The 26268-nt window shown below is 38.1% G+C and overlaps 2 protein-coding genes across 16 annotated transcripts in view; one reads left to right on the top strand and one right to left on the bottom strand.

Moving 5' to 3' along the window:
* LOC18421888 (bromo-adjacent homology (BAH) domain-containing protein) overlaps positions 1 to 4705 on the top strand; it is a 38278-nt gene extending 33573 nt beyond the window's left edge. For all 12 annotated transcript variants that reach the window (XM_088868493.1, XM_006826706.4, XM_088868497.1 and 9 more), the window contains one exon: positions 4580 to 4705. The gene's annotated coding sequence lies outside the window, so the exon portion shown is untranslated. The remainder of the gene's footprint in view (positions 1 to 4579) is intronic.
* A 6904-nt stretch (positions 4706 to 11609) lies between these two features.
* Positions 11610 to 26268, bottom strand: part of EMB3103 (Pentatricopeptide repeat (PPR) superfamily protein) — a 34091-nt gene continuing 19432 nt past the window's right edge. For 3 of the 4 annotated variants that reach the window (XM_006826704.4, XM_020663104.2, XM_088868484.1), the window contains 4 exons: positions 15866 to 16185; positions 13316 to 13492; positions 13120 to 13248; positions 11610 to 12054 (listed from right to left, as the gene is read on the bottom strand). In XM_006826704.4, coding sequence (XP_006826767.2) covers positions 11827 to 12054; positions 13120 to 13248; positions 13316 to 13492; positions 15866 to 16185 — 854 coding nt within the window. In that variant the 3' untranslated portion in view covers positions 11610 to 11826. The remainder of the gene's footprint in view (positions 12055 to 13119; positions 13249 to 13315; positions 13493 to 15865; positions 16186 to 26268) is intronic. The other variant, XR_016056695.1, reaches the window with a different exon arrangement.

Here is a 26268-nt window from a genome sequence, read left to right as displayed (position 1 = left end):
TCAAAGATAGTGGTTAGGTACCATGGCAGAGAGGTAATCCTACTAGCCCATGAGAGAACATTTTTTGAATCTCCTTCTATGATGAGGTGTAAACCCCAAAAGTGGTTGAACTTTTTCAGGCCGTGTAGGAGGGCCAAGGCTTCTGCATTATGTGCATCCTTGAAGCCTAGATGCTCTGAGAATGTAAGCAGTACATTGCCTTGGTGGTCTCTAAAGACCCCTCCAGCCCCAGACGGGCCAGGATTCCCAAAGGAGCAACCATTGAAATTTAACTTAATGATTCCTTCTGGTGGTGGTTGCCAAATGCTGGATCTTTGTGGTTGTCGTCGGCGGTGATGGAGGATATTTTTCCATTGGGGAAAGAATATCTCCTTAGTATACCCGAGTAGACCTTGTGGTTCGAGGTCCAAAATAGATAGAAGTGGGCAAAGTTAAAAGTAGTTAAAAGTGGGTAAAGCTAGTCAGGGGGTTAGGAAATATATTTTAAATCTTTGGGTCTATTGAGATATGAAACAAAAAATAAAGGGTACGGGGATATTTCCCCTATAAGAAATAAAACAGGAATATGTAAATTGCCCTTTTTTTTCTATTGATAATGGGAGAAAATTTTAATAATTTATTAATTTGAAAAGTGCATAACAAGAAGAAGGAAATAAGTAGTTGAAGAAATGACGAGGCAACATATCAGTGACAATATACCTCTGTTGACCAAGAACTTCTCCCCTGCCACACCTCTATTAGCTAAAGCATCAATATCCCCATAGGTTTAGAAGTCACATCCTTGAAGTTACAAATGTCAAATTTCTTCAAAGGCAGTTACCAGGTGCCATGGTACAAGAGTCTTCCAGCTCATCTACTGCATTGAGACAAATCCCTCCACTCCAGAGAACAATGGCATATCTAACGTGAAAGGGCATCTCCCTAATAAAATGTGCATACACAACTGTGCCTCTGCAAAGTCACAATCGCAAAGGGTCCCAGTTAGGTCATGAACCTCTGCTCCTTAGTGTCCCTAATGGTACAAAATAGGAGAAATATGGGGTAACAGATTCTCCTTGCAAGGACTTGTATCCATGTTCGTGACACACACAGGTATGGGGCATCAGATTCACATTGCTGTGATAAACAGGATTTGGTGGTATGGGGCATCAGATTCACTTTGCTGTGATAAACAGGATTTGGCCACGCGGCTGTATTATGAAGAGACTACAAAGTCCAACATTAGTTACTAATATCCATTTGATGGCTGAGTAGCCAAAAAAAAGAATAATGCCTTGGTTGGCTGAATGTGTATACTGAAACAAAACAGAAGATCAAGTCGCAATCAATTTAGTGAATGGTTAGTGAACAAGATGAAGAGTTCAGAAGAATCTTTGTTAGTATGGGTGATATGTCTAACGCAGGTATGACATCCCAACAAAATCATCCATGTAACATAGAAAACAACCTATACCTCCTGCCCCTGTTCTTAGGTATACAGTATTCAAAATTAAGTTTCATTGTTCTCTATGTCGGCCCAATCCAGACCTTTGCATTTTAGGACCCAAAAGAGCAACCAAATTCTAGGCTCTCAATAGGAGGTTCACCACCCAAACACAGTAGCTCCTCATGACTATGGTCTAAAAGGAATAAGAACCAGCCACATCCCTAATCCTCTCCTGAATGACCAATGCTCTCTACCTGCCTATTTCAAAAATGGCAGCAATTATGTTTGTCTCATATACACCAGAATATAAGAATGCTACATAAATTTCACGAAGGAGAGGCCCCTGGTGCCAACATGTAAAAAATGCCCTACTGTATAGGGCATCACCATCTCCAAACCAAAAAGATGAAGGACATAAATACCAAATGGCGTAGGCCTGACATGACTGTATAATGGCAACTACGTTTAATCAGCTCCGTGTGAGCTAGGGTGATATTAGAAGAGTTTTGCCAATTAACACAGGGATTCAACGTCACTTTCGCACACTGCAGCAGAGTCTATCTTTGTGGCAGACTGATTGGCAAGAGAGGGAGTTGCTAGCCTCTCTTTGGCTCTCATTTTTTTCCAATCTGAGTATAGACTCAATTTTGTACAGAACCAAGACACTCTTGTAGATCAAGTTTGTCATTTAGTGAGAACTGAAAAGTTACACTGATATCATTCAAAACAAAATGACATTCTGGAAAAACATTCAAAACAAAATGGAATTGGGCAGTATGAAACAGTATACTGGCTTTCAAGGCGGTTACTGCTTAGCATTGTGATGTGGTAAAAAATTACACTGTTAACAATTCCCTCCCCCCCAACAAAAAAAAAAAAACGAGAGAAATAGTAGAAATGGCTAGTATGCTGGGGTTTTGAGGGTTGATGCTAGCCCTACATACAGAGAGCTCTGGACTCCGTTTCAGTTGAAATATTGAAATTTAGAGTGGTAATGGGAATCGATAAACTCGTGCATCTGAGGTTCAAAATACATAGGCACCTACACACGCAACGCATGTGCAATGTTCAATAAGATGGGGGGGGGGGGGGTGGGGGGAAGTGGGGAATATAGCCAAAATATACATTATGAATTTTCAAATGTGCATTATCAAGTAGAAACATAGTTAAAAAAATTTACAATCACAGAAGTAGCAAACCCTAAAAAAAAAGGAAACACAAAGTTTCATCATGAAAGTAAAGCTATACTTCAAAAATTAAAGTAAGAAAATGATTAAAATTTTGACATAACACGGTACTCAAAAAATATGAAACCTTAAACATAAACAATTAAATTTACGGACCTTTCGAAAACCAATTATATTAGGCTTGAATCAACCACCGTCAGTTACTAAAAGCTCGCTCTCTTTTGCAGCCTCTTTAATCCCTAGAAAATTTTGGGTTGAGTGCTTCTCAATTTGGCAAGAAACTAAAAACTTCAAATACGAATTCGACCTTTTAAAAAGTTTTGATTTTGAGCTAAAAAAATTGTTTTTGAGGCAAAGGAATAGTTGTCTAGGGTTTTGCAGGGGCCAAAATGCCCCAAGATACTATTTCCCCTCTTGGCCCATTTGGCGAGGCAATTTCGGCGCTCACAAAAAAGGCCCTAAGCGGGCGCCCAAGCAGTTTGCCTGGGCAACTAGTCGGCTGCTATTGGTTACCGTCCTGCACTGGGCTGTATAGGCCCAATACCATGCGGAGAGTCCTCCTAGCCACTTGGCAGCCCACCCAAGAGCCGACTTTTTGAACATTAGTGTGTGTGCGTGTTGCCGCTCATGCGGCTGGGCAGCCGACTTTTCAACATTGCACGTGTGTGTGCTCATATGTTACTCCATCCTTCTAGAATTTGTAGGGGATAGGTGCTGGCCCTCAAGAATCGGGCTTGGGTCAAGCCAGCAGCAGCTGGGTTTTTATAGCACTATGTCTCGAAGTTCCATTCCTACATAACCTTGTCAAACAAAAAAAAAAATAATGGTGCAGCCTTTCCTCTCTTTGTTATATTATACAAAAAATGGTACAGCTATTAGGGAGGCAGCTACCCGCTAGTTTTCCTTATAAGCAGGTTATTAGAGAGGGCTACCCTCTAAAGAGAGATTTTTTGTTGCTTCAAAAGCTGATTTCTTTGGTTTGGGAATATTTATGTAAAAAAAAAGATGGGCAAGCTTTCTATGCTTCCCCTACCGCATAAAACTTATATGCTCCCTTTTATCCTGCCCTTTATTTTAAATGGAGGCCTAAGATTGTTCCAATCGCAATATTACGTCTCTATGCCATTTTTTTTTTTATAAACTATTTTGACACCAAATTTTGTACATCCAATCTTCTATTAAGCTCGCACCAGAGAAAATTATAAAAAAAAATATTTCTAATAAAATAAAATGATCAAAATACCTTTGAAAGTTTCAAAAGGTATTTTGGTCATTATGTTTTATAGAAAATTATTTTTATTATTTTTTATAGGTGCGCCCCAATAAGAAGATGGCACGTATCAAATTTCATATTTTTACAATTTGTATAAAAAAAACTAAAAATAAAATACTTTGAGACATCGGATCTAAGATCAAACGGTGAATGTCTGTCTTGATCAAAATTGGGCAGTTGGATGGTAGGGTAAGGGGAAGCATAGATCTTCTATGCTATAGGGGAAGTATAAAAACTTTTCTCAAAAAATATTATATGCTATCTTGTCACACTCTGTCGGGCAAAACCCTATCCAGGAATATTATTAGCACCAAATTTTGAAGATGTAACCTCTCTTGAAAGAAAAGGGGAGAAAAATGTGCAATCGAAAATTTTCTTCCTAAGGTTGAATAAATGCTGTACAATTTTTTGGGAAGCGTGTTCACAAGTTCAATATCCAAATTTTTTATTCTTGAAAACACTCTTCTGGTGATTATAAATTGGAATCCAAAATTTTTTCAGATCAAGAAAATTCTCCCAACTGGTTCTTTTATATGATAGGGTGTATGTACAATGTGTTCTTGTGAGAGTGGGCTATTTATTAATACATTTGATAGACCTAGTATAAGAGCAAAGTTTTCTCACACTTCTACTGCATTCTATATATGTACATATACTTTAACACCAATAGTTACTGTTTTTCTGCTGTTGCAGGTGTGTGCAAATTTTGCTGGATCATGCTTGAAGATTGCACGTGGGAAATTTAGTAAATTGTAGAAAATGTGTACTCCCCACCTCAAATATTTTGATGTCAATGAAAGTTTCCATATCCTTATTCCACTCCTGTGTTTCGGTAGCATCGTTTGGTAGACTTCTAAATGCGTTTCTGTTTTTCATATAGTGCCATGCTGAGTTTGTTAAAAAATGCGGAGCAATTTATCCAAGGAAAAGACTCAAGCAAAAGAATTTGAACTTTGTTCCGTACTCCAATCCATTGAATTTGACATCTAATGGGTTGTAGCGATGGTGACTGGTCCTTATAGTATACAATCCCTTTAACCGGTACCCATGGGAGATTTAACTATTTAATCGTTTGATTTAATTTCGTAGCATCCAGCAAAAGACATGAAAAAGTTGCAAATGGGTAAAATGTTGAATAGTTCTCGTATGGGTTATTTTGATAAACTTTTTAAAAATTACATAATATAAACCGATAAACTACTCTTTACATTCACCATAAAAATATTTTACTTTATTTCGATTTTTGAGGTACAAACCTTGCTATTGACCATGAATAACGCGGCGAGAATGCATTAGTAGAGACTGACGGAAGAATTAATGGAAATAACAAATATCAAAGGAGATGGATTTCACCAAGATGAGTATACAGCTTAATTATGAAAAAATTCCATTAGATAAAAGTGCAAAGCTCCAAAACTGCTACAGGAAAAAGAGATGAAGAAGATGAATACAAGTAGTACTTCCTATTTTTTTAGGTGATCTGCTTTGCTTTTCAAACACAACAAAACTTTTAAGCTTAAGATCCTACACCACCAATTGCCAAAGATACCAATTAAACGACAAGTAGTGGCATACAAAGACATCTCTCATAATAACCTCTACTTCCCAACCCAAGCTTCTCACCGAGACACCTTAGGTAACACCTCTCCTTTTGTATTCACCTCACGCACCGGGGCTGAGCCGGCGTACAACCTACATTTAAACGGCATCCATAAGAAAAAAAAAAAAACTTGATTATGATTAATTTGAGGAGAAACTTGATTATGATTAATTTGAGGACATTTGGACATCAAAATAACTTCTTCTAGTGAAAACTTTGATGTAGGCTCTAATTTGATTATGATTGTTTGGAGCCTCAGATCTATATAAACTTTTCCCTTTTATTTTTAATGCTAATAAATAGTTTTGATCTACCGCACTGCTGACTTTTGAGAAGTTATAGATTCAAGTTTACTTTTTATTCACGATTCCTATCAAGTATTTATAAGGCCTGGATTGGAGGTTAAGCAGGCGAGTTCGATAGGGTCTAACCCACAAATTGATCGGTCTGACCGTCTTCCGAGAAAGTTATTAAAAAAGTTCAAACTATTATTTAATGGAAAAACTTTATATAATGTAGAAATAAAAGTGCACCTCAAAAATCTATCCTAAAAGGTTGTTTGTATGTTAAAAAAACCATCTAATTGATCATCTCGACATCGAGATGTATGAATATGAAAAGAAAAACAGATTTTGAGTCCACAAAACATTGTATTTTACAACACATTATCTGGATTGTCCATTGTCATGTGTTTCTAGATCTACTTGATTGAGCCATTCTTAGAGTTTAAAATTTTATAATTAGAGATTAAAATAGATTCTCAAGCCATTCTAAAAAAATTTCATATCAAAATTATCTTTATGATCAAATTTAGAGGTGCGCCTTAATTGGATTGTTTAGGGTTGCAACCTTATGTAAACCACCACCTTATTTAATAAGAAAAAAATTTATATAATGATGAAGCCCTAAACAATCAAATTAAAGAGCACCTCAAAAATTCACATGGAGAGTTGTTTTGAAGATTTTCAAGTGTTCATTGATCAGCTCGATTTAAAATATTTTTTAATGTTTAAATTTTATAATTAAATATAAAAATATATTTTCAAGCCATCACAAATATTTCCGATCTTGAAACAATATTTGAAAGTACGCCTCACTTTGGATGTTTAGGACCTCAGCCCTATGCAAACCACAGCCATCAAATAATGTTAAGGTAACTAAATTGTCCGATGGGAACTCTAAAAGAAAAATGAAGAAATTTTCTAATCATGCGGGATAATATACTCCCTTAGGCAAAACTTAAACTCGGGATATCTTTTAGATTTCAAATTTTGGGAATGTGATCTCTATAACCGACAACCTCAAAATGGAAAAAAAAAAAAAGTAACGATAAAAATTAAGTCTCATTCTCTATCTACCTAAAGCAAATGGCTCAAACCATCCCATTTTTTGGAATGAATGATATAGATGTTTAACTTAAATTCCAAAATTTTCTATTTAAAAATAATCATCTAGTTATAATTAGATGGATCCTGAATTTCAAGCAAAAACAAAGTTCCCAATTAGGGTTTTGCACAAGGGAGTAGATTTATAGTATACTCCCGAGGGAGCATAGTGTACGTGCTCAAAAATAAAACTGGAGTATTATATAATTGGGGGGTTAAATTTTATTTGTGTAAAATATTGGGCAATTAAAAAACTACATATCCATAGAATGAGTATAGCTGAGATGAGAATGTTGAAATCGATGAGTGGTAAGGCAAAAAAAGATAGAACTCAAAATAAATACATTTGAGCTAATTTAATAGTGGCACCAATAGACAATAATGAGATAAAGTAGATTTAGGTGGGCTTGCCTCATGTAACGTAAATCCAGTACAACACCTGTTACGATGTGCGAGTTAGTTCAAGTGGAAGGCTCAAAAAGAGAAAAAAGTATAACCACAAGGCCATCGTTGGAAATAGTGAAAGAAGATATGAAGATTTATGACCCTATTGAGGGTATGGTCCTTGATAAAGCAAAATGACAGCCAAAGATTCATGTTGCTGTCACACCCCAAGAATTTACAATACTGATATTCCTGAGATGTGATAGTCAAAACAAAGCAATTTTAGATATCTACCATGCGATACCCATCAGGAAGTTGATGGGGTATATAAGTGACTTACTTAGGACGCCAGTAAGGTATTTTGTGAAATCTTTTGAATTATGCACTACCGTTAAAATGTTATACGCATTTCAATTATTCGAATTATACTTAATTATGCATTTTTTAAAGTGAAACTGTTGATGCATTTCTCTTAATAGATCTCCTTTTTTAGAATATTGATATCTTTCAACCATGATTATTTTTAAGATTATGAAGATCACTTACTAAATAACCAAACTCATCAAACTATGGTAAACATTTATTTCAGGATAACTGCGGTTTCATTTTGAGTGCTCGTCAAGATCAACTTTGAAAGATATTGTAGTTGTACTTAAACTTTCTTTTGTTACTTTGTAAGAATTCGCCATTGTAAATTTGTCTTGTCAAGAGATGTATATATGTTTAGACCTTTATGTTAATATTGGTTATGAACAGAGTGAATGTTCTAATCCTAAAATTTCAAAAAAATAAAATAAATAAATAAATAAATAAAAGGGAGTTTTAATTTTGTTTCAATGCATAGTAGATATCTAAAATTGCTTTGTTTTGACTGTCACATCTCAAGAATATCAGTATTGTAAATTTTTGGGGTGTGACAGTAGCCGACCCTAATTATTTGTGAAAAGACTGATGATGATGAGGGGTTAGATTTTATGTTTTTGACTTGTTTCATAATTGTCAAAAGGTCAAACATTAGTTTTAACCATCTAAAGGGATTGAAAGGTAACAAATAGAGGGACTATAGGGATGGATTTGTTGTGTGGATAATTTCCTTGCTCGCCCACAACCCTGGATTCTTTTTTAACCTTTTAAAGCTTTGGGACGAGGACTTGGGAGGAGAGAATAGGATTTTATGAGTTTTGAGTGATGAAGAGTTAACAAAAAGGGTAATGGAGGTAGGACAGGTGGTTTATGATAATTCGGGGGTAGTAAGTTCTAATGGTTTTATCCCTTTAGTTCATTTGGATCGGACTGTTGTGGAAAAACTAGAGATCAGGTCTGAATTCTTTGACTAGTTCTTTCTCACTTCCCATTGGTTGTTTAGCCTTAGTGATTGAGGGAGAAGATGATGGAGTTTTGAATACTTGCCGGATGTGAAAGCTATTGGGGATATAAAGTAGTGTTTAAATCACAATCTGCAAAAAATGTTTCTAACGCTCTTTTGAACAGATTTTGTAGGTTTAGAGGATCTCTGTTGTTTATTGACCATTGAAAACCTTTGGATCATGGGTCTTGTGCTCGTAAAGAACATGTTTGAATTAGATTGTGGGGAATTCCGCTGCATGCATCGAAACTTGCTGTTATCTAAAATTTAGCTAATCTTTGTGTGGATTTAGACTCAAGAGTGCTCCAACAACATCGATTCCACAAAAAGAAACTGCCCCTAAACATCACACCTCCGTAGCCCCAATAATATTTGGGCTAGGGAGTTTGGTCTCTTGTAAAATTACCACCCACAACCTAAATTTAGTAAACAAAAAAAGAAGGTACCTTTTACATCTAGGGTCTCCAAGACCCCTTACATTCCAATAAAGAACATTCATTAAATAGGAGGGTTTGAAGAGGAACCTGACCCATCAGGACCTAACGCCAAAATATAGCTCTTCTAGCAAAAGAGTTTCATTCAGCACAGAAGAATCACCAATTTGACGAATCAGTAGCAACTGAAGCAAAAGTCTCCCCCGTAAGATCAATGGTTACAGATTCCTCAGCCTTGCGTCCTTTTGATGCTGCAACAATCTTGATGATACCTCGAGCCTCTAGACGAGCAGAAGACCTCGACCCCAAACCAGAGTAGATCTTCTTCTTTTTCGAAGACTTCCCAATTTTGACGGGGGTCTTACCATACACATCACCATTCTTTAGGGCTTCTTCATTCACTGCATCCTAGATCTCACCAGAAAGCTCTGCATCCTTTTGAATTTCTGCACCCTTATGAACAACTGCATTTCCTGCCTCTGCTCTCTTTCTAGCCTTCTTTATCTCCTTCAACTCTTACACAGACACCAATTGGGACATTCAAGTCCATCCCCATATCATGTACCATAGTGGCAACTAAAGGTTCATCAGAAGCCTCTTCAGCCGGCCTATGGGAACCCTCAGTCAGCATCAAGGGCTCATTCTCTCCATTGGGGATCACACTCAGAGGTGAGAGGATCGACTGCATCAAACACTGCCATAGCATAGTTAGGATCAAATGAATTCTGATCGATTGGGGCGTCCTCCTCTTGTTCCCCAGTCATGTCCTCTTGCATTGTATAACCTCCATCTCCAGAGAGCAATGCCGGTACTTCGCCCTCAGGATCACCACAACAGCTAAGAGGTCAATGTTGAGTGGATCAGAACGAACCCCTCTACCTTGAAGCCTGACCCTTCATGGCAGAAAGACGGTAGGGTAGGGGATACATCTTCCCTTCCACCACAAGATCAAGAAGTACCACCATGCCAAGAAAATCCAACATAAGCCCTTTTCTTAGCTAAAGCCACAGCGATGATTCCCGAGCCCACACCAACCTTTGCCTGTTTCAATGGCTTCGAGAAGGGCAATTTCTTTATAGGAAAGGGATTTGGATTCAGGAAATCAATTGCAAAGAAGATTTCCTTTCAAATATCCAAGGACGTGTCATCATGGTTCCTGATCTTGGAATCCGTAGAAATTGACACGTGGGACACAAAATCTCTCCCACCACCTTTAGAACAGGATGCACCCCCAAGATCAAAAGCATAAGGTAGACCCTCAGACTGGAAGTCAATGTCTATCGGTTTCATTGAATTCACAAAGTCAACAGGATTTTGCCCTTTATATGCCTCCAAGCTATGAGAGATCAAGGGCGAGAAACCTGCCGTCTCCATCGGAAACTTGCCAAGCGGAACCCACCTTTTTTTATTTTCAAATTCTTTGGCAAATTTGAATTGTATCCAGAATCAGAATTCCAAAACTGACACTGCGAATGTTTCCACCGATTTTTATGAAACGGTCTGCGTTGCACACCATTCCCGGCTACACCAGTGGTTGATTTCAGCCGTGGCTTGGGATGTTTCCGATGAGCAACCACATTCCATCCATTATTCTTTTGTTCTTCTGAGAGTATCAACGGCTTCACAACCTCTCTACCCAAACCTTCCACATTCACCTTAATAAAGAAAAACTCTTTATCAATTTGCAGTTTGATCTTATCGGACATCAGAGCTTCCGGTGTATGCCTAATTTTAACTCGCACAAAACTACAATTCATACCTAGATGGTAATTCCAGTCTAAATCACTATAACTGCCATAGAGATTAACTAAATTTTGGATGACAATAAGTTTCCACACATACAGCAGAATTCTCCACAATCTAATCCAAGCATGTTCCTTACGAGCCATAATTCGAAGGTTTCCAATAGTCATGAGACCAGAGAGATCCTCTAAACCTACAAAATATGTTCAAAAGAGCATTAGAAACACTACCTTATTCCCCCCCAGTGGCTTCCACATCCGGTAAGTACTCAAGACTATCATCTTCTCCCCCAATCACTAAGGCCAAACAACTCTTTAATGGAAGGTGAGAAAGAACCAGTCACAAAGAATTCAGGATTGATCTCTAGTTTTTCCACAACAATCCTATCCAAATAATCTAAGAGGATTAAGCCATCAGAACCTATTACCCCCGAGTTATCACAAACCACCCGTCCTACCTCCATTACCCTCTCTGCTAACTCCCCATCCCTCAAAACTCATAACTTGATTTCAAAATGGGTGGTTTGTTAAGGGGTCATTGATTAGACACAAAGTGCCAAAAATATATTCTCAAACTTCATGACTCACCCCAAGCATACAATTTGGTATCTAATGAGTGGGAATAGTTGTGACCTCCTTGTACAAAAAATAAATGATCTAGTTGTAGACAATCCCTAAATCTCATACTATCATACATGGGCATAAACAAGAGAGATGGTTATCCATCTCATCCTCGATGAACACCAAGAATTGTTACATCACTCTCTACATTCTCCTCTTATCTAACAAATCTCAGTGATATGACAACAAAATTGCTTTCTACATGCTGCATCCCTTTCCATGTTACCTACCAAAAATGGAGAGAATTTCTAGTTATACAAGGGCCCACTTCCCCAATATCTTTTTACAACTGAAAAATTTCTAAATATATGAGAGACAATAATGTAAATATGGGAAGAATCATCCCTTTAACTTGCACAATTAGCTCTTCAACTTCCACAAAACAGAATTGCATTTCAATTAAGATACCTAAGCATTTGTTGCTTGGGTTCTCCTAATTTTCGACATCGCGTGCTGCTTGGATAATCCTTCTGCTATAAGTTGTTTACCAAACAGGTCGCAATTCTTAAGTAGCAAGTTCCTTGACTCCGAATCCACAACATATCCTTGCCCACTCATCCACTCAAGCATATGTAGTAGGAGCTCTTTCTTTTCAGGCTCACCAACGTAACGAGAAACAGCTAAAGAGAATACCCCCTATAACAATGCAGACAGTCAAAAATGCATTTAGATTACACTAAAGTGGTAAAACTGAAAATAGACTGAAACAGGAATGAGCAACCAAAGCAGAATAGAAAAGGGAAGATTAACTCTTATCCATTGGACTATCGTATACAGTATTCAAAGGCTACATCCACCACCCATATCCACCGCAGATGGTTGAGATTAACTGGAATGGGGCACATAGGGACATTGATTCACCCAAGTAGAGATAATTTCCAACCATTTGTTGGTGGAAACAGGGATGGCGTGTCAACTTTAGAGACATATACCCTACTCATGGCACATTTTTCAATGCATAAGTGGCACTATGGTTCAAAAAACTGTGAAAATATAAGATTATGACAGCTGTTATAGCTGCAACAACCATGCCATGTAATTGTAATGTAATTATGAATAAACGTCTTTCAATATAACAGTTGCCGCATAATGGTGTAATGGCTGTTACAATGAGCTTGAAGGTTGGAAAAAAGGTGTGTTACCCCCCTATAGTGTCCATTTTTTTTAAAAGACACCCATTATCTACAATTTAATGTTGTTTTTTTAAAACTTTAATGAATTTTGAATGAATAACAAATATAACACCGAGCAAAACTCTAAGAACCAATATTATGCATAATACTTATGATTCTTGATATAATGCCCGTCATAACTTATATTCAAAATTCTAAATATTATTTATTTTTCTGTTTCAAATCTATCATAATGGCAGTTAACATTATAAAAAACTATGTACTTTTGATACAAGGGGGTCACAATCATCACTAACCATTAGATTTGAAATCGACTGGTTGAGGATGTATTATTGTTTAGGCACAAAGTCCAAAATAAAATTTTTCAAATGTTGTGACACTTTTATCTATTGGATTTCGCATCCAACAACTAAAAGTGATTGTGAGCTCTTTGTACCAAAAATAAATGGTCTCATAGTATACAATCCCTAGCATTAAAAAATGCAAAGGTCAATGCCTAATATCTTACACTATAACTGATTTTTAAACCTTGCTTTGTACAAATGCTGAGCATTTTTCCCTGGCTTACCTGATTGATCAGGTAGCCATTATTATGAAGTGCTCTGAGAACATCATTTATGAGGTTGATGTTACCAAACTTCATGAAGGAGGTGACGAACTTGTCCAAGGCAGATTTTGAGATCAACTCTGAGTTATCCTGAAAATAGAGAACTTAATTTAGCAAGTGAAAAAACCTTTCTCAACCATGTTTGGAGGGTCAATACCTTCACAAGGACATAAGCATCTTTAAGAAGCCGCCCTGCAACTAGGATCTTCAGCACCTTCTCATGAAGAGCTTTACACAGTGTACGTTTGGTGTATCTCAGCTTGTTGTAAACAGAATAAGCTTCTGAAGCAGCTCCTGCTTTTCCAAGTTCTAAGATCAGTGAAGTACAAAGCTCCTGCAGATAGTTTTTAACATTTGATATCAAAATATTGTTAGGCATTTAAAAAACTCAAATTGAGGACAAGAATTATGTAAAAACTAAGACAGATAATTTGATACAAAATCATTTGACAGTTGCTATGGTTACCATTTTCGGACCCCAAGTTGTGTTGTATCGCTTTTGTAAAAAACCAAAAACAGAAAGCAAACATTGTAAACTTCTTTCATGGTAGGTAAAGAAAAGATAGAATGGGGACAAAGGACTTCGACTAGCCAAACCAAGTCAAAAAATTCCATTATCTCAAGAAGGCAATATAGTGTGAACATACTCCGCACGACGAAAAGGCAATATACCTTCAACGAAAAACAAATGTTCTAAGACCAAATAACAATTCTGATTCGGGCTTCCACTTCTCCTATTGGAACGTTTTAACTCCCTTAGGCTCCATCAGAAGACTCCCAATATATATGAGTCAAGAAACCTGGGTTCTTGCACAGTAGTAATGTAAGTAAATGAATCCATGGAGGTAAATGGACAAGGTTGAATGATCCAATTACGTAATTAAAGGGCCTTAAATGCTGCATATATTCAATACAGTTCTGGATGTTTGCTTGTATATTATCATTTTGTATATTTTTTCCCCTTCCTGTTGTTCTATATTTGACTTGGGGAAGTTCTTTGTTTCAGTTTTTTTTTTTTTTTCTGAAAATATATATTTAAATTCAGTGTTTTAAAAAGCGGACCGCCCAACGCCAGGGCAGCTGCCTAAGCGGCCAAATTAGGCGGATATCCTTGGTCGCCCGCTTGAACCCGCCTGAGCGGCCACCCAGAGCTTGCGCCCTGCCTAGGGGCGGAAATGCGGCTCCTTGAGGGTATTTGTTTGTCATTTTTTAATACCAAAAGGGTAAAATTATGGGTTTTAGATTCATTTGAAACCTAAAACCCATTAGGGGCTATTTTAGCGAGAGAAAACCCAAAAACCGCGTAGGCCCTAGGCGCTCTGGACCCCCCCCACCGCCTAGGTGCCGCTAGCGCTTTTTGAAACACTGTTTAAATTTTACCAAAATATTAGCTCTTTTAACATTTTACCCTTTTGGGCCCATAATATGGGCCCTACACCTATCATGGGCCTCGTGCCCATTATGAAATCTCCATGTGGTGATAATGCACATTGACCAAGAACTCCTGCACTTCTGGAAACCCAATCTGTACTATCCTACTAGATTTAGATGTTTTCCTGTTGTAACTTATATGAATCATAATTGTAACTCACATGCATGTTGAACTATATTGTAACTTGTCCACACTGCCCCTTGACTGGAATAATGTGAAAAAGACACATCTATCTTTTACCCCCATGATTGGAATAATGTAAAAAAAGCACATCTTTTACCCCATCTTGTATTTGAATATTTCTCTCTCTCTCTCTCTCTCTCTCTCTCTCTCTCTCTCTCTCTCTCTCTCTCTCACACACACACACACACTCACACACACAATCTTAAAAATGTGTGTGTTTATAATCTAACCTTATCAATAATTTAAAATATAAAGTTTAATGTTAGACTGGGTTGTGAAGGGTGAATTTACAAAATATGTGGTTACCTAGCATTAAAAGTCTCTCTCTCACAATCTTAACCATGTGTGTGTGTATAATCTAACCTTAACAATAATTCAAAATATAAAGTTTAATGTTAGAATGGGTTGTGAAAGGTGAATTTAACAAATATGCGGTTTCCTAGTATTAAAAGATTTCTTTTACGGATTAGCTTAGTCATTAGGTAAGCGTACATATGTGAATATCACTGAAAGTCAAAAGGTACTTTTGTCATCTTCATAACTAGATAGTTGAAATCTTCACTAAAGAACAACTATATCTTTATGCTAATAAAGTTTCAAGAAACGTTAGTCAAAAACTCAATGTACTTTTCGTTGAAATTTTATATGTAGCTTTTCTTAATTATTAAGATAACGAGAAAACTCAGTCTACTTTGAAATTTTATATGTAGCTCTTCTTAATTACTAACATAACGAGTAAAAAGTAACTTTTTACCAAAAGATAATGATTATCGACACACCCATCACAAACCAGTCTAATCTTAACCTTTTGTATTTTGAGGAGTTCTTCATCAAGGACAAACTCATATGTGAAAGTCCTACTCGATATATATGTATATATACATGCACACTGAAAGAACATCAAAGCTGAAGATTTTCGATCGAAGAGCACTGATTTTTATTGCTATATTGAGAAAAAAACTGCAGGACCATCATGTTAACACTTCAGTGCATATACAAAGGCAGAGGACATGCAAAGACATCATGAGAAAATGAAATAGGCAGTGGATAAAGTATACAAGTCACAAAAAGACCAAGCAAGATCATGCAAACCTCATCTATTTGTAGGCCTCTGGCATGCATGTCTTCAACTGTACGGTAGGCAAGGTTGTATAGCTTTTCCTTACTGAAATACTTAATCAATATACTGAATGTGTGTAAATCAGGAGATATTGCTAATTCATCCATCTTTTTCATTGTCTGCATCACATATTGCATTTCACCTCCCTTGCAATAAGCCCTAAGCAATGTATTCAGCATTACCAAGTCATATTTGCCACTGGTGCTTTCAAAATCCTTTGCTAGTAACTTTGCTTCTTCTAGTAGTCCTTCTCTACAATATGCAGAAATTATGATGCTATGAGAATAACCATCTGCAGATGCAAGAAAGTAAAACAGTTACACCTTACAAATATACAGTAGGAACCAAGAGGTAGTGCAGAAAGAAAAAACAACAGAACAGTTAGGCAATCCAATTTGCAAAAGAGGAAACCAAAGTCCAAATGTTTTATGATTCAATCAATGTTTGAAAATACAGCACAGACAATATATTTGGGCCCCTGCCGAGCCAAGTGACTAGGGTGAGTCATCTGACTTGCCTGAGTCAGGCCCAATTCATGGATAGGGGCCACAAATGCCCCAGAAAGTCCGTTGTGGTAGTTTCGCATATATGCCGTAAATATAACTCTTTAGTTTTCTTGTTTTTTTGAGTAAATTATGTTTTTTAGTTTTTTTTTATCGAACCATTTTTATGTACTTTTTTTTCTTCTTTTTACCATACCACTTGTTTTGTTTTTTTTTTACCGTATCAGAGTCCAAAGAAACTCAATCTTCTTAAAAAACTCTCTTGAGTCCTGGAGTAGACTCTTACCAGGTAACTTCCAAGCTCAAAAACAATCCCTTCTCTCCTCAATCCACGACTTAGACCTCATTGAAGAATCCTGCTCTCTCTCGCCAAATGAAGTCCTCCTTCGGTCTCAATACAAGAGTGATTATTACTGCACTATCAGGAAGGAGATCTTCTGGGTGCAGTGCTCCAGAGTCAAGTGGCTCAAAAGTGGCATTCTAAACACAGCATTCTTACACAGAATCATCAACTGTAGAAGGAGGGGCAATTTTATCTCCCAAATCCAATCCCAGGTGGTCACTATTGACCACCCTCCCATTATTAAGAGAACCATTTTCGACTATTTTACGAACCTTGTCAGTGCTCCAACCCGTCCTAAGGCCCAAATGTCCGAACTCTCTTTCTCTCACTCTCCCCAGATCAAGCTTCTGGACTTGAAAAACCTTTTAAAGAATGGAAATTCCTCATGGCCATTTTCAAATGATTGTGGGAGCTACTGTGCCCCAACCTCCTCGCATTTTTTGTTGAATTCCATGACAGAGACATCATCCACAAGGCGATGAATGCCCACCTTCATTGCCCTCATTCACAAGGTGGAAGGGGTGAAGGAACTAAAAGACTTCAGACCTATCAGCCTCATAAACAGCTTCTACAAGATTATGGCTAAGGTCCTTTCCACTAGGCTTAAAAAAAATTTGAGCTCTGTAATCTCCCCCAACCAAAGTGCTTTCATCCAAAACAGACAAATCCTGGATGGTTCATTGATGGCACACGAATGCATCCACTCCATGATAACCTCCAAGTCCCAGCGTTTAATTATCAAACTAGATTGGGAAAAGGCATATGACCATGTCAACTGGGAGCTTCTCAACGAGGCCAAAAGGAGAATGGGCTTCTGTAATCATTGGAGAAAATGGATCCATGGATATATTTTTTTGGAGAAAGTTAACCTTAGGATCCATGGATGTATTTGCCACCCCCATTTCTCCATTATTATCAATGGGTCCCTCATCTAGGGACCTCAAGCAAGGTGATCCTCTAGCCCATTTCCTCTACACCATAGCAGTTGACTTTATTCAGCAGTTCTATCTATGGGCTCTACCGTTGTGTCTTAGTTCAAGGTTTCAAATTCGGTGCTACTGGTCCCATAGTCTCCCATCTCAAATACGCACACGAAACCTTGCTTTTCTGCAATCCCTCCACTACCCAAGCTGATAACTTTCTCATGTTCCTTAACTGTTTCCACTTTGACACGGGCCTCAAGGTCAATTTGGCAAAATCTAAGATGATTGGTATTGCTATAAACCCCCATATTACCCAAGCCCTTGCTCAAACATGGGGATGTGGCATATAATCCCTCCCCTCGACCTACCTTGGTCTTCTTCTGTGCCTCAGCAAATCCAAAACGATTCTCTTTTGGCAATTCTTCTTCTTGGGTCTCTTAACTTTCTATCCCCATGAGTCAAGATCTAACTCTACGCTTCAATCGTAGGACTCGAGCTCCAGCCCATTCTCAGGTTCATCCTGCTGATCATTCTTTAAAGACACTTTAGAGTCACGTCATAGATAGCAAACTAGCCACTTGGAAGGGTAGATATCTTCCCCCTGCGGGTTGAACTACCCTAATCAAAGACACTCTCTCAAATGTTCCAATATTTCAAATGCCTTTATTCCATATGCCAGCCTCTGTGGCACATCCTCCATAACAATTGATGCGCAACTTCCTCTGGGCAGGAGAAGGGGTTTCCAAAAAATACCGCCTTCTAGCAAGGTCCTATGTTTGCCAGCCCAAAGTCCTCGAGGTCTGGGAATCCGCAGTATACAAAAGAATAACTTGTCCTTGCTAGGTAAATGGTAGTGGACTTGAGAATCAAGGGGACAAACAGTGGCACTAGGTCTTATGCCACAAATATCGCCTCAACTCCTCCCCCTGGTTCCCAAACAGACAATTCCACTAAGCTTCAGTATCTGTAGATCTTTGCTTCGCTCCCTCCACCTATTCAAATCTTTCATATGTTTTCATCCTAAGGTGGGGACAAGAGTGAAATTCTGGATTGACCTTTGGCTAGGACGACGCCCCCTATCGTTTTGTTTCCCAATCTATTTTCTCTAGCAAGGAACCCCGATGCCTCTATAGCCGACCTCTTTGACACTGTTGGCATCTCTAGATCTTGGAATCCTATCTCCGAAGACTAATTCATGATAAAGAACTTCCAGCCTTCCTCGAACTCTCTTCTATTCTACTTCTCACCTAGTGAGGAAGACCAAATTATTTGGAGTCTGGCTGCGTTGGGGACTTTCTCACTCTCTTCCTTCTACCTCCAACTCTCTTCACCCCATGCCCTGCAATCTTCGCAACAGTCCACCATTGCCCAGGCTTGGATTCCCTTCATCCCTCCAAGAATATAGGTCTTCACTTGGATACCCTATGCGAGAGAATCCTCACAATGGACCAACTTCAAAGAAGAGCCATTCAAATTCCTAATAGATGTGCTCTATGCCAATTGGAGGAGGAAACAAATGCACACTTGTTTATCCACTACCACTTTGCAAGCCATATCTAGGACGACCTACTTCAACTCTTTGGTTGGACATGGGTGACACCGGAATCGGATTCTGCAGTTGTTTCAACAAATGGGCCTCCTTCCGTGGACCAAATCCGGCACGATGTTGTGGAAAGCAACAATAGTGGCCACCCTTTGGTCCCTATGGAAAGAATGCAACAACAGAATTTTGAAGGGATAACACTCCCACCATCTCTCAGTCAAGGAATCCATTATCTACATGATTATTTTCTATGCCACCAATCACAACCATTTCAAGCTCCTCACCGCATCAAACTTTCTCCTTAACTGGACTACCATCCTTCATCCTACACCAAGCGTGTCCCCCGCTCCTCCAGTTGAAGACCCTTGGACCTTGGGCAAATCAAGCTCAACTTCAATGGGTGCTCGCTCGTCCAGCGGGTATAGGGGGCATTTGCAGGAACCATGATGGAGTTTCTCTTTTATCTTACGCCTCCCCCATTGGCATCACAGATTCCACCACAGCCGGAGCCCATGCCCTTTTGGAAGGCCTTAAAAAACTTCAACGCCTCTTGGAGCTTAGTTTTGATTGTCAAAGGTGACCCAAGCAATGTCATTTCCTGGGCCCTACAAGAGGCTACACCACCCTGGAGACTCATCACTATCTTTGACGAGATTTTGGAATTTGGAAGCATATGCAGGTCTCTTGGACTCATACTTGGAGGGAGGCCAATCAAGTGGCTGACACACAAGCTAAGCAAGGAGCTGCCACGGCTTTGCTCTAATCTTTTTGGAATGAATCTTGCCATATCCTTGTAATTACCAAATGTGCTTGTGATTGTAATTGTTCTCATGTTTCTACCTGTTTAGTTTTGCTTTTGTCACGTTTTCTGTGGCTTTTTTGGGCCCCTAGGTTGGGCAATTTTGTGTATTGTATACTCTTATCCTTAATACGAAGTTAACAATTTCAAAAAAAAAAAAACTATTTCGAATGGCCCAGGTCAGTTAGACTATTTCTTGGTAGCAAGAAAAAAAGTGGGATACATTGACGACCGTATTGGAAAACCAGACCTAAAGGATCCGAAATATGTAGAATGAGAAGCTGAAGATATGGCAATTATGAATTAGATACTATTTTCTATGCAGCTTAATATGAGTCGATCCTTTATGAACTGCAATACCTCTAAGGAATTGTAGTATGCAGTTTTTGAATCAAATTCCCAAAAGAAAAATATTGCAAGGGTTTATGAATTGGAGCAGCAAATCAATGATTTTAAACAAGGTGACTTGTCAATGGGGGACTATTATGCTCGTCTACATGGTATTTTAGATGAATTAAGCCATCATCAGCCCATACAATATTCTTCTTGTGCAAAGGAACAAAGAGAGAGACTAGAACAAACGTATATTTTTTATTGTTTGAAGGGAGTTAATGTAGAACATGAATCAATTTTGGCAAACCTTCTCAGTGGCGGGACTTTGTCATCACTTGGTATTGTTTTCTCCCTTCTTCGGTATGAAGAAACTCGCCGCAAGATAGTGGTAGTGTCTATGGGTGAAAAGATATGGCCTATTCACAAATTCTAGTGGTAATCGAGATGAATGACGTTTTGGAAGCCGCGGTGGAGGCCGAGGTCGTGGATGTAGCCGCAAAAACTCCACATCTGATGAGAAGGACAAATTAAATTGCACCCACCGTAGAAAGACTCAACACACGAGGGAAACATGCTGGGATCTAGTTAGACACCCAAGACAACTTTTCAAGGGCAAATTCAGTAACAATCAATGAAAGTACTGCTCAATCTACTCAAGGGTAGCAAGACACTATCTCCTTTGAACCTGATGAAGAGTTAGGTGACCATTCCTAAAAGAAAGCACGTGGATCTCAAGCAGCAGACTTCTATTTGAGACCCTTCTTCCTCCTTTAAGTCTCACATTACACAATAAGATATATTTGCATCAGCCATCATATCACTAAAAATAGATCTGAGACCCCTTTTGCTTATGACTGGTATTTCTGATTTTTTTCTCCTCTTATATCCCTTGTTCTAGTAATGAATATGCTAAACTCGCAAATGGTTCTCTTATTCCAATCAAGGGAAGGGCAACCATACATGTTACTCCTTTTGTTAACTTCTCATCCAACTTCCATGTTCCCAATCTTTCTAGAAACCTCTTGTTAGTTAGTAATCTTACAAAGACCTAAACTGTAGTATAACCTTTTTCCCTTCTCGGACTTGATGACATAGAAGACATTTGGGCATGGTTGTGAAAATGGAGGATTGTACTTTCTAGAGACTCCTGATCGTGCCTTGACTGTTGCAACCACATCTTCAATTGCTAATAAAGAACGGTGTATGTGTGGCATACCCATCTTGGTCATGCATCATCTTTTATTTTGCATTCTTTATGTCCTAAAATATTTGAGTCTCTTAGTCAAGTTCAATTGCAATGAGACATTTGTGAGTTGTCAAAACATTATAGAACTTCATCTCCTATCATTAATAATAAATAAAGTAATATTCCTTTCTCTCTTATATATTTACAGCTATCTATCTAATAAAACACAAAGATGAAGTTATTAATCTATTCCAAAGTTTATCACAAAATGGTTAAAACTCAATATGATGCACAAAATAAAGTCTTGTCGTCCATCAAAGGAGTTGAGTATGTGTGAAACAAACTCAGAGATCATCTTCTTGATCAAGGGATTGAGTTCCAAAAAACATGACATACAAACCTCAGCAGAATGTATAGCTAAGAGAAAACAACAAACACTTGTTGGAAGTCACCCGAGCTCTTTTACTAGGAATGAAAATTCTAAAAAGAAATTTGGTCTGAAGCAATTCTCACTGCTACCTTTTTAATAACTCACATGCCCTCTCGTATTTTTTAGGGAAAATCCCCCGCTAAAATTGCTAATCCTAACTAACCCATGTTTCTTGTGCCCCAAGGTGTTTAGTTGTGTATGTTTTGTCCACATCCTTGGCCCAAAGAGGGACAAAGATGCTAAAGCTATCAAATGTCTTTTTCTGCTCATCAAAAGGGATACATGTGTTAGATCCTATTACGAAGGTCCATTATGTCTCCATGGATGTTACTTTCTTTGGATCAGTTCCATACTTCTCTTCTACAGGTCATGAGTTCTTTCTTTAGGGGGATAATAACATGCAGTTTAGTGAAGAGAGCACATTAGCTCTTCCCCTTCCTATTCGCACACCGCCTTTATCTGAAGAGAATGGTTTATCTGAAGCAAATAGCGCGCGCCCAAAGAAGGAGCTTAAGACATATCCCAGAAGGAAGAAAATGGTACAACCCTAAGTTCTAAGCGACTACACCTAGAATGCCAACCCAGAATCAGGAACTGTTCCCGACTCAGGTAACTCTTTCACCCTCTCAAATAATCGTAATTTAGACTTACCTAGTACCATTCGCAAGTGTACGTTCTTGCACTCAACATTTAATAGGAAACTTCATATCCTACAATTCAATGTCTTCCTCTCACTGTGCCTTCATATCTGCTCTATCTTCTGTTAGAATATCTTCATGCATTCCAGAAGCAATTTCGCAACCTCAATGGAAGGTTGTCACGGTTGACAAGATGCGAGCACTTGAATGAAATAATACATGGGAAATCACCAACCTTCCTAAAGGGACGAGAGTCGTGGGATGCTTGTGGACATTCACGGTAAAATACAAAGTTGATGGCACCATTGGAAGGTATAAAGTAGGATTGGTTGCAGAAGGTTCCACTCAAACTCTTGGTATAACCTACTGAGACACTTTTTGCTCCTGTGACCAAGTTGAACACTAAGAGGATCATTCTTTCACTAGTTGCTAATAAATCCTGGCTACTCCATCAGCTAGATGTTAAGAATGCATTCTTGCATGAAGACATCGAAGAAGATGTATATAGCCATGCCCCCTGGTTTTCAGATTAACAGGGAGACAGGAAAGGTGTGCAAGTTAAAGAAGGCGATATGGACTTAAACAACCTCCTAGAGCGTGGTTTAAAAAATCCAGTGAAGCTTTACTTAAATTTGGGTTCAAAAGGAGTCAATCTGATCATACACTTTGTGAAGAAGAATGTTGTTGGTATTATTTCCCTAATAGTGTATGTTAATGATATGGTTGTGACAAAGGATAAGGTGAAAGGCATTAAAGATCTTAAATCTTATTCAAGTAAGGTGTTCAATATCAAAGATTAAGGACCCCTCACGATCACTCGACCAGACATATCTTATGCAGTTAGTGTGATTAGCCAATTTATGCGTGCATCACATAAACCACACCTTGATCCAGTGCACAAAATGTTAAGATATCTCGAGTCTACATCAAGGAAAGGGGTATTTTTCTCCAATCAAGGGCATCCTAATGTTGCAATTTACACTGATGTTGATAGGGCTGCTTGCCAAAATGATAGAAGATCCACAACTAGCTATTGTAACTACATTTTGGGAAACATGGTTACTTGGAAAAGCAAGAAACAAAATGAGGTGGCAAGATCAAGTGTAGAAGCAGAATATAGGGCTCATGGTACATGTGAAGTAATGTGGATCCAAAGTGTTCTTCTTGATTAGGGGGTTAGAGCTAAGCTTCCCATGACTCTATAATTGTGACAATGAAGCAATATTCATATTGTGGAAAATCCTGCATTTCATAAAAGGACTAAACACATTGAAGTTGATTGTCACTTCATAAGAGAGAAGGTTGCTGCCAAGATCATTAAAACTCCTCATGTGAAGTCTAAAGATCAACTTGCAGATAGCTTCACCACAGCTATTGGACAGGACAGATTACATAATATCACAAGCAAGATAGGCATGATTGATATCTATGCACCAGCTTGAAGGGGAGTATTGGAAATAAAAGAATTAAGTTTTATTGTATTTGATGGGCAGGACTGTCTATTATCTTTGTTTAGGACTTATTTGTCTTATTTCTCTAAGTAAGGGTAATATTGGTCGTAGATTGTAATACAAATAAGAGGGATTGAGGTCACAAGAGACTAACACGCCACTCTTTTTTCTCTCTCTGACATGCCTCCCTCTCTCACTCTCTCCTTATTTTCTTTCCTCTCTTTCTCTCTCTAGAACCTATCTAATTGTTCTCCTCTTCTTCGATTTCAACTTACTCTACTTGATATACTCATTTCAGTATGCCGTGTGTCCCTATAGCATTCTCCAAACTCATCTGGCTCTCTACACAAAAAGGGAAAATCAAGTAGAAATACATGTCACAGGGTTGGAACCCACCCTAAGATCACATCCCCACAAGAAGATGGAGAGAAAGTGCCAGATCGTCCCTTCTTCCTGCTGTATTATTCAAGTAAAAGAGGTGGCTAGATCTGCCTTATATAAGCTTCTATTTGTTTTCTCCCAAAACCTGCAGGGTTCAACACTAGCCCTTAGATTAGACCCCATCTTTTAATCTAGACCCTTAAACATAACTAAAAGGCAAAAGCACAAAAATATCCTCTACAACTTAAGTGACTTCTAAAAAGGCCAAATGAATTCTGCTTATTACAAATAACCCCTTTTTATTACCTCCCTTTACTAGGATAGGCTAAAAAATGTTGACGACTTATTTGCAGGCCACTTTTTTCCTATTATACTATTTTTTTCTCTCTCTCTTTTCTCCAAGTAATCATCGGCTATTGCTACTACATCGAAGGTGATCTTGTCAAGCACACAGGATTGATTGTAGATGTTCCTAGGGGAAAGGCCATGTTAGACCGTATTGCTATTGCCATCAAGGAAGTTTGCTTTCACTATCCTCACCCTGCTGGTTATTTAGGGTAAATCAATCTTCATAAACATCTCAGATAAACAATGCTCAGCAGGTGCTGTAGAGGAATCTTCTTTACTGTGGTTTCTTCACGGATTTATTATCTTAAAATTAATTTTGTTAGATCGTGGCTGCCTAACGGAAAAAGACTTGACTATTCATTCTCGACCACGATCATGAAGGGGATTCCCAATGTGATTAGTAACGCTAGGATGCCATCCACTAGTCCGTAAAAGATTACAGTCACAGCCAAGCCAATGAAGAGGCCGAATTACTTAAAAGATGGTAACTTGATGATTTTGTTTAGAATTTGTAGTGTACCCTCATTCAGCAATAACAGACATGACATGCTTCGTACAATGTTAAAACAGCAAAAGAAATTGGCCTTATAAGTAATCTTCGATGGCACCAAGAAGACCTATTGCAAATTTTCTCTATTTTTTACAAATATCTTTGCAAACCCATGCATATCTACTATGAGTTTCCATTCTTAGTTGTTGGAGCCATCACATTTGCAGACCCAAAACTAACAGTCTTATGGTGATTCCTAAGCGACCCATAATTTGTTGAATTGTCTATTCACCTGTTCCTATTCCTGATGCAACAAATATTCCTTGGGTGTTTTCACAAAGAAACTTCCACTTCTATCCATTACAATGGCAGATTCTTTTTATTGTAGAGCAAATTTGAGCATTTTATCATATGTACGCAAATAATTATGATAGAAAGTTTGAGTAACATAACCAATAGACCTCTTGAAATCCAAAATTTGTAGTTCCTTTTTACGCTCTCTCACTACACTCTATCAATCTTAATGTATGCACACAACCATCTTTCCAAGTATGTGCAAATATGCCCATATGTTCGTATGCGCTTACACATGCATGTGTGCATGTATGCATGTAAGTTGGTATGTATCTGTTTATGTATCTATGTAAGCATGCAATATATGCAAGTATACGTGCATGCATGTGTGGACATATGTATCTGTTTATGTATCTATGTAAGCATGCAATATATGCAAGTATACGTGCATGCATGTGTGGACATATGTATCAATGCATGTACACTAATAAATAGTTCATGGATATTCATCACTAGCTCAAAAGAAACCAAATTCTAATAACAAACCAAAAGTTAAGTAAAATAGCAATATATGACAAACTGACTGAACAAAATTAGCCAAGGCATCTTGAAAGTTAAGGCTAAAGAAAAATGTGTGAGCATAATTCGAATAAGCATGAACAAATAAAGCATGCTTCTAAAGTTTAGGTCCTATTTGAAAAAGTTCACCCCAC

This window comes from Amborella trichopoda, chromosome 5 (assembly GCF_054954075.1).
Source record: "Amborella trichopoda isolate Santa Cruz 75 chromosome 5, AtrichopodaSantaCruz75HAP2 v2.0, whole genome shotgun sequence".
In the NCBI taxonomy this organism is placed as follows: domain Eukaryota; kingdom Viridiplantae; phylum Streptophyta; class Magnoliopsida; order Amborellales; family Amborellaceae; genus Amborella; species Amborella trichopoda.
Note: the sequence above shows the minus strand (reverse complement) of the source record. Positions and strands in the feature narration are given on the sequence as shown.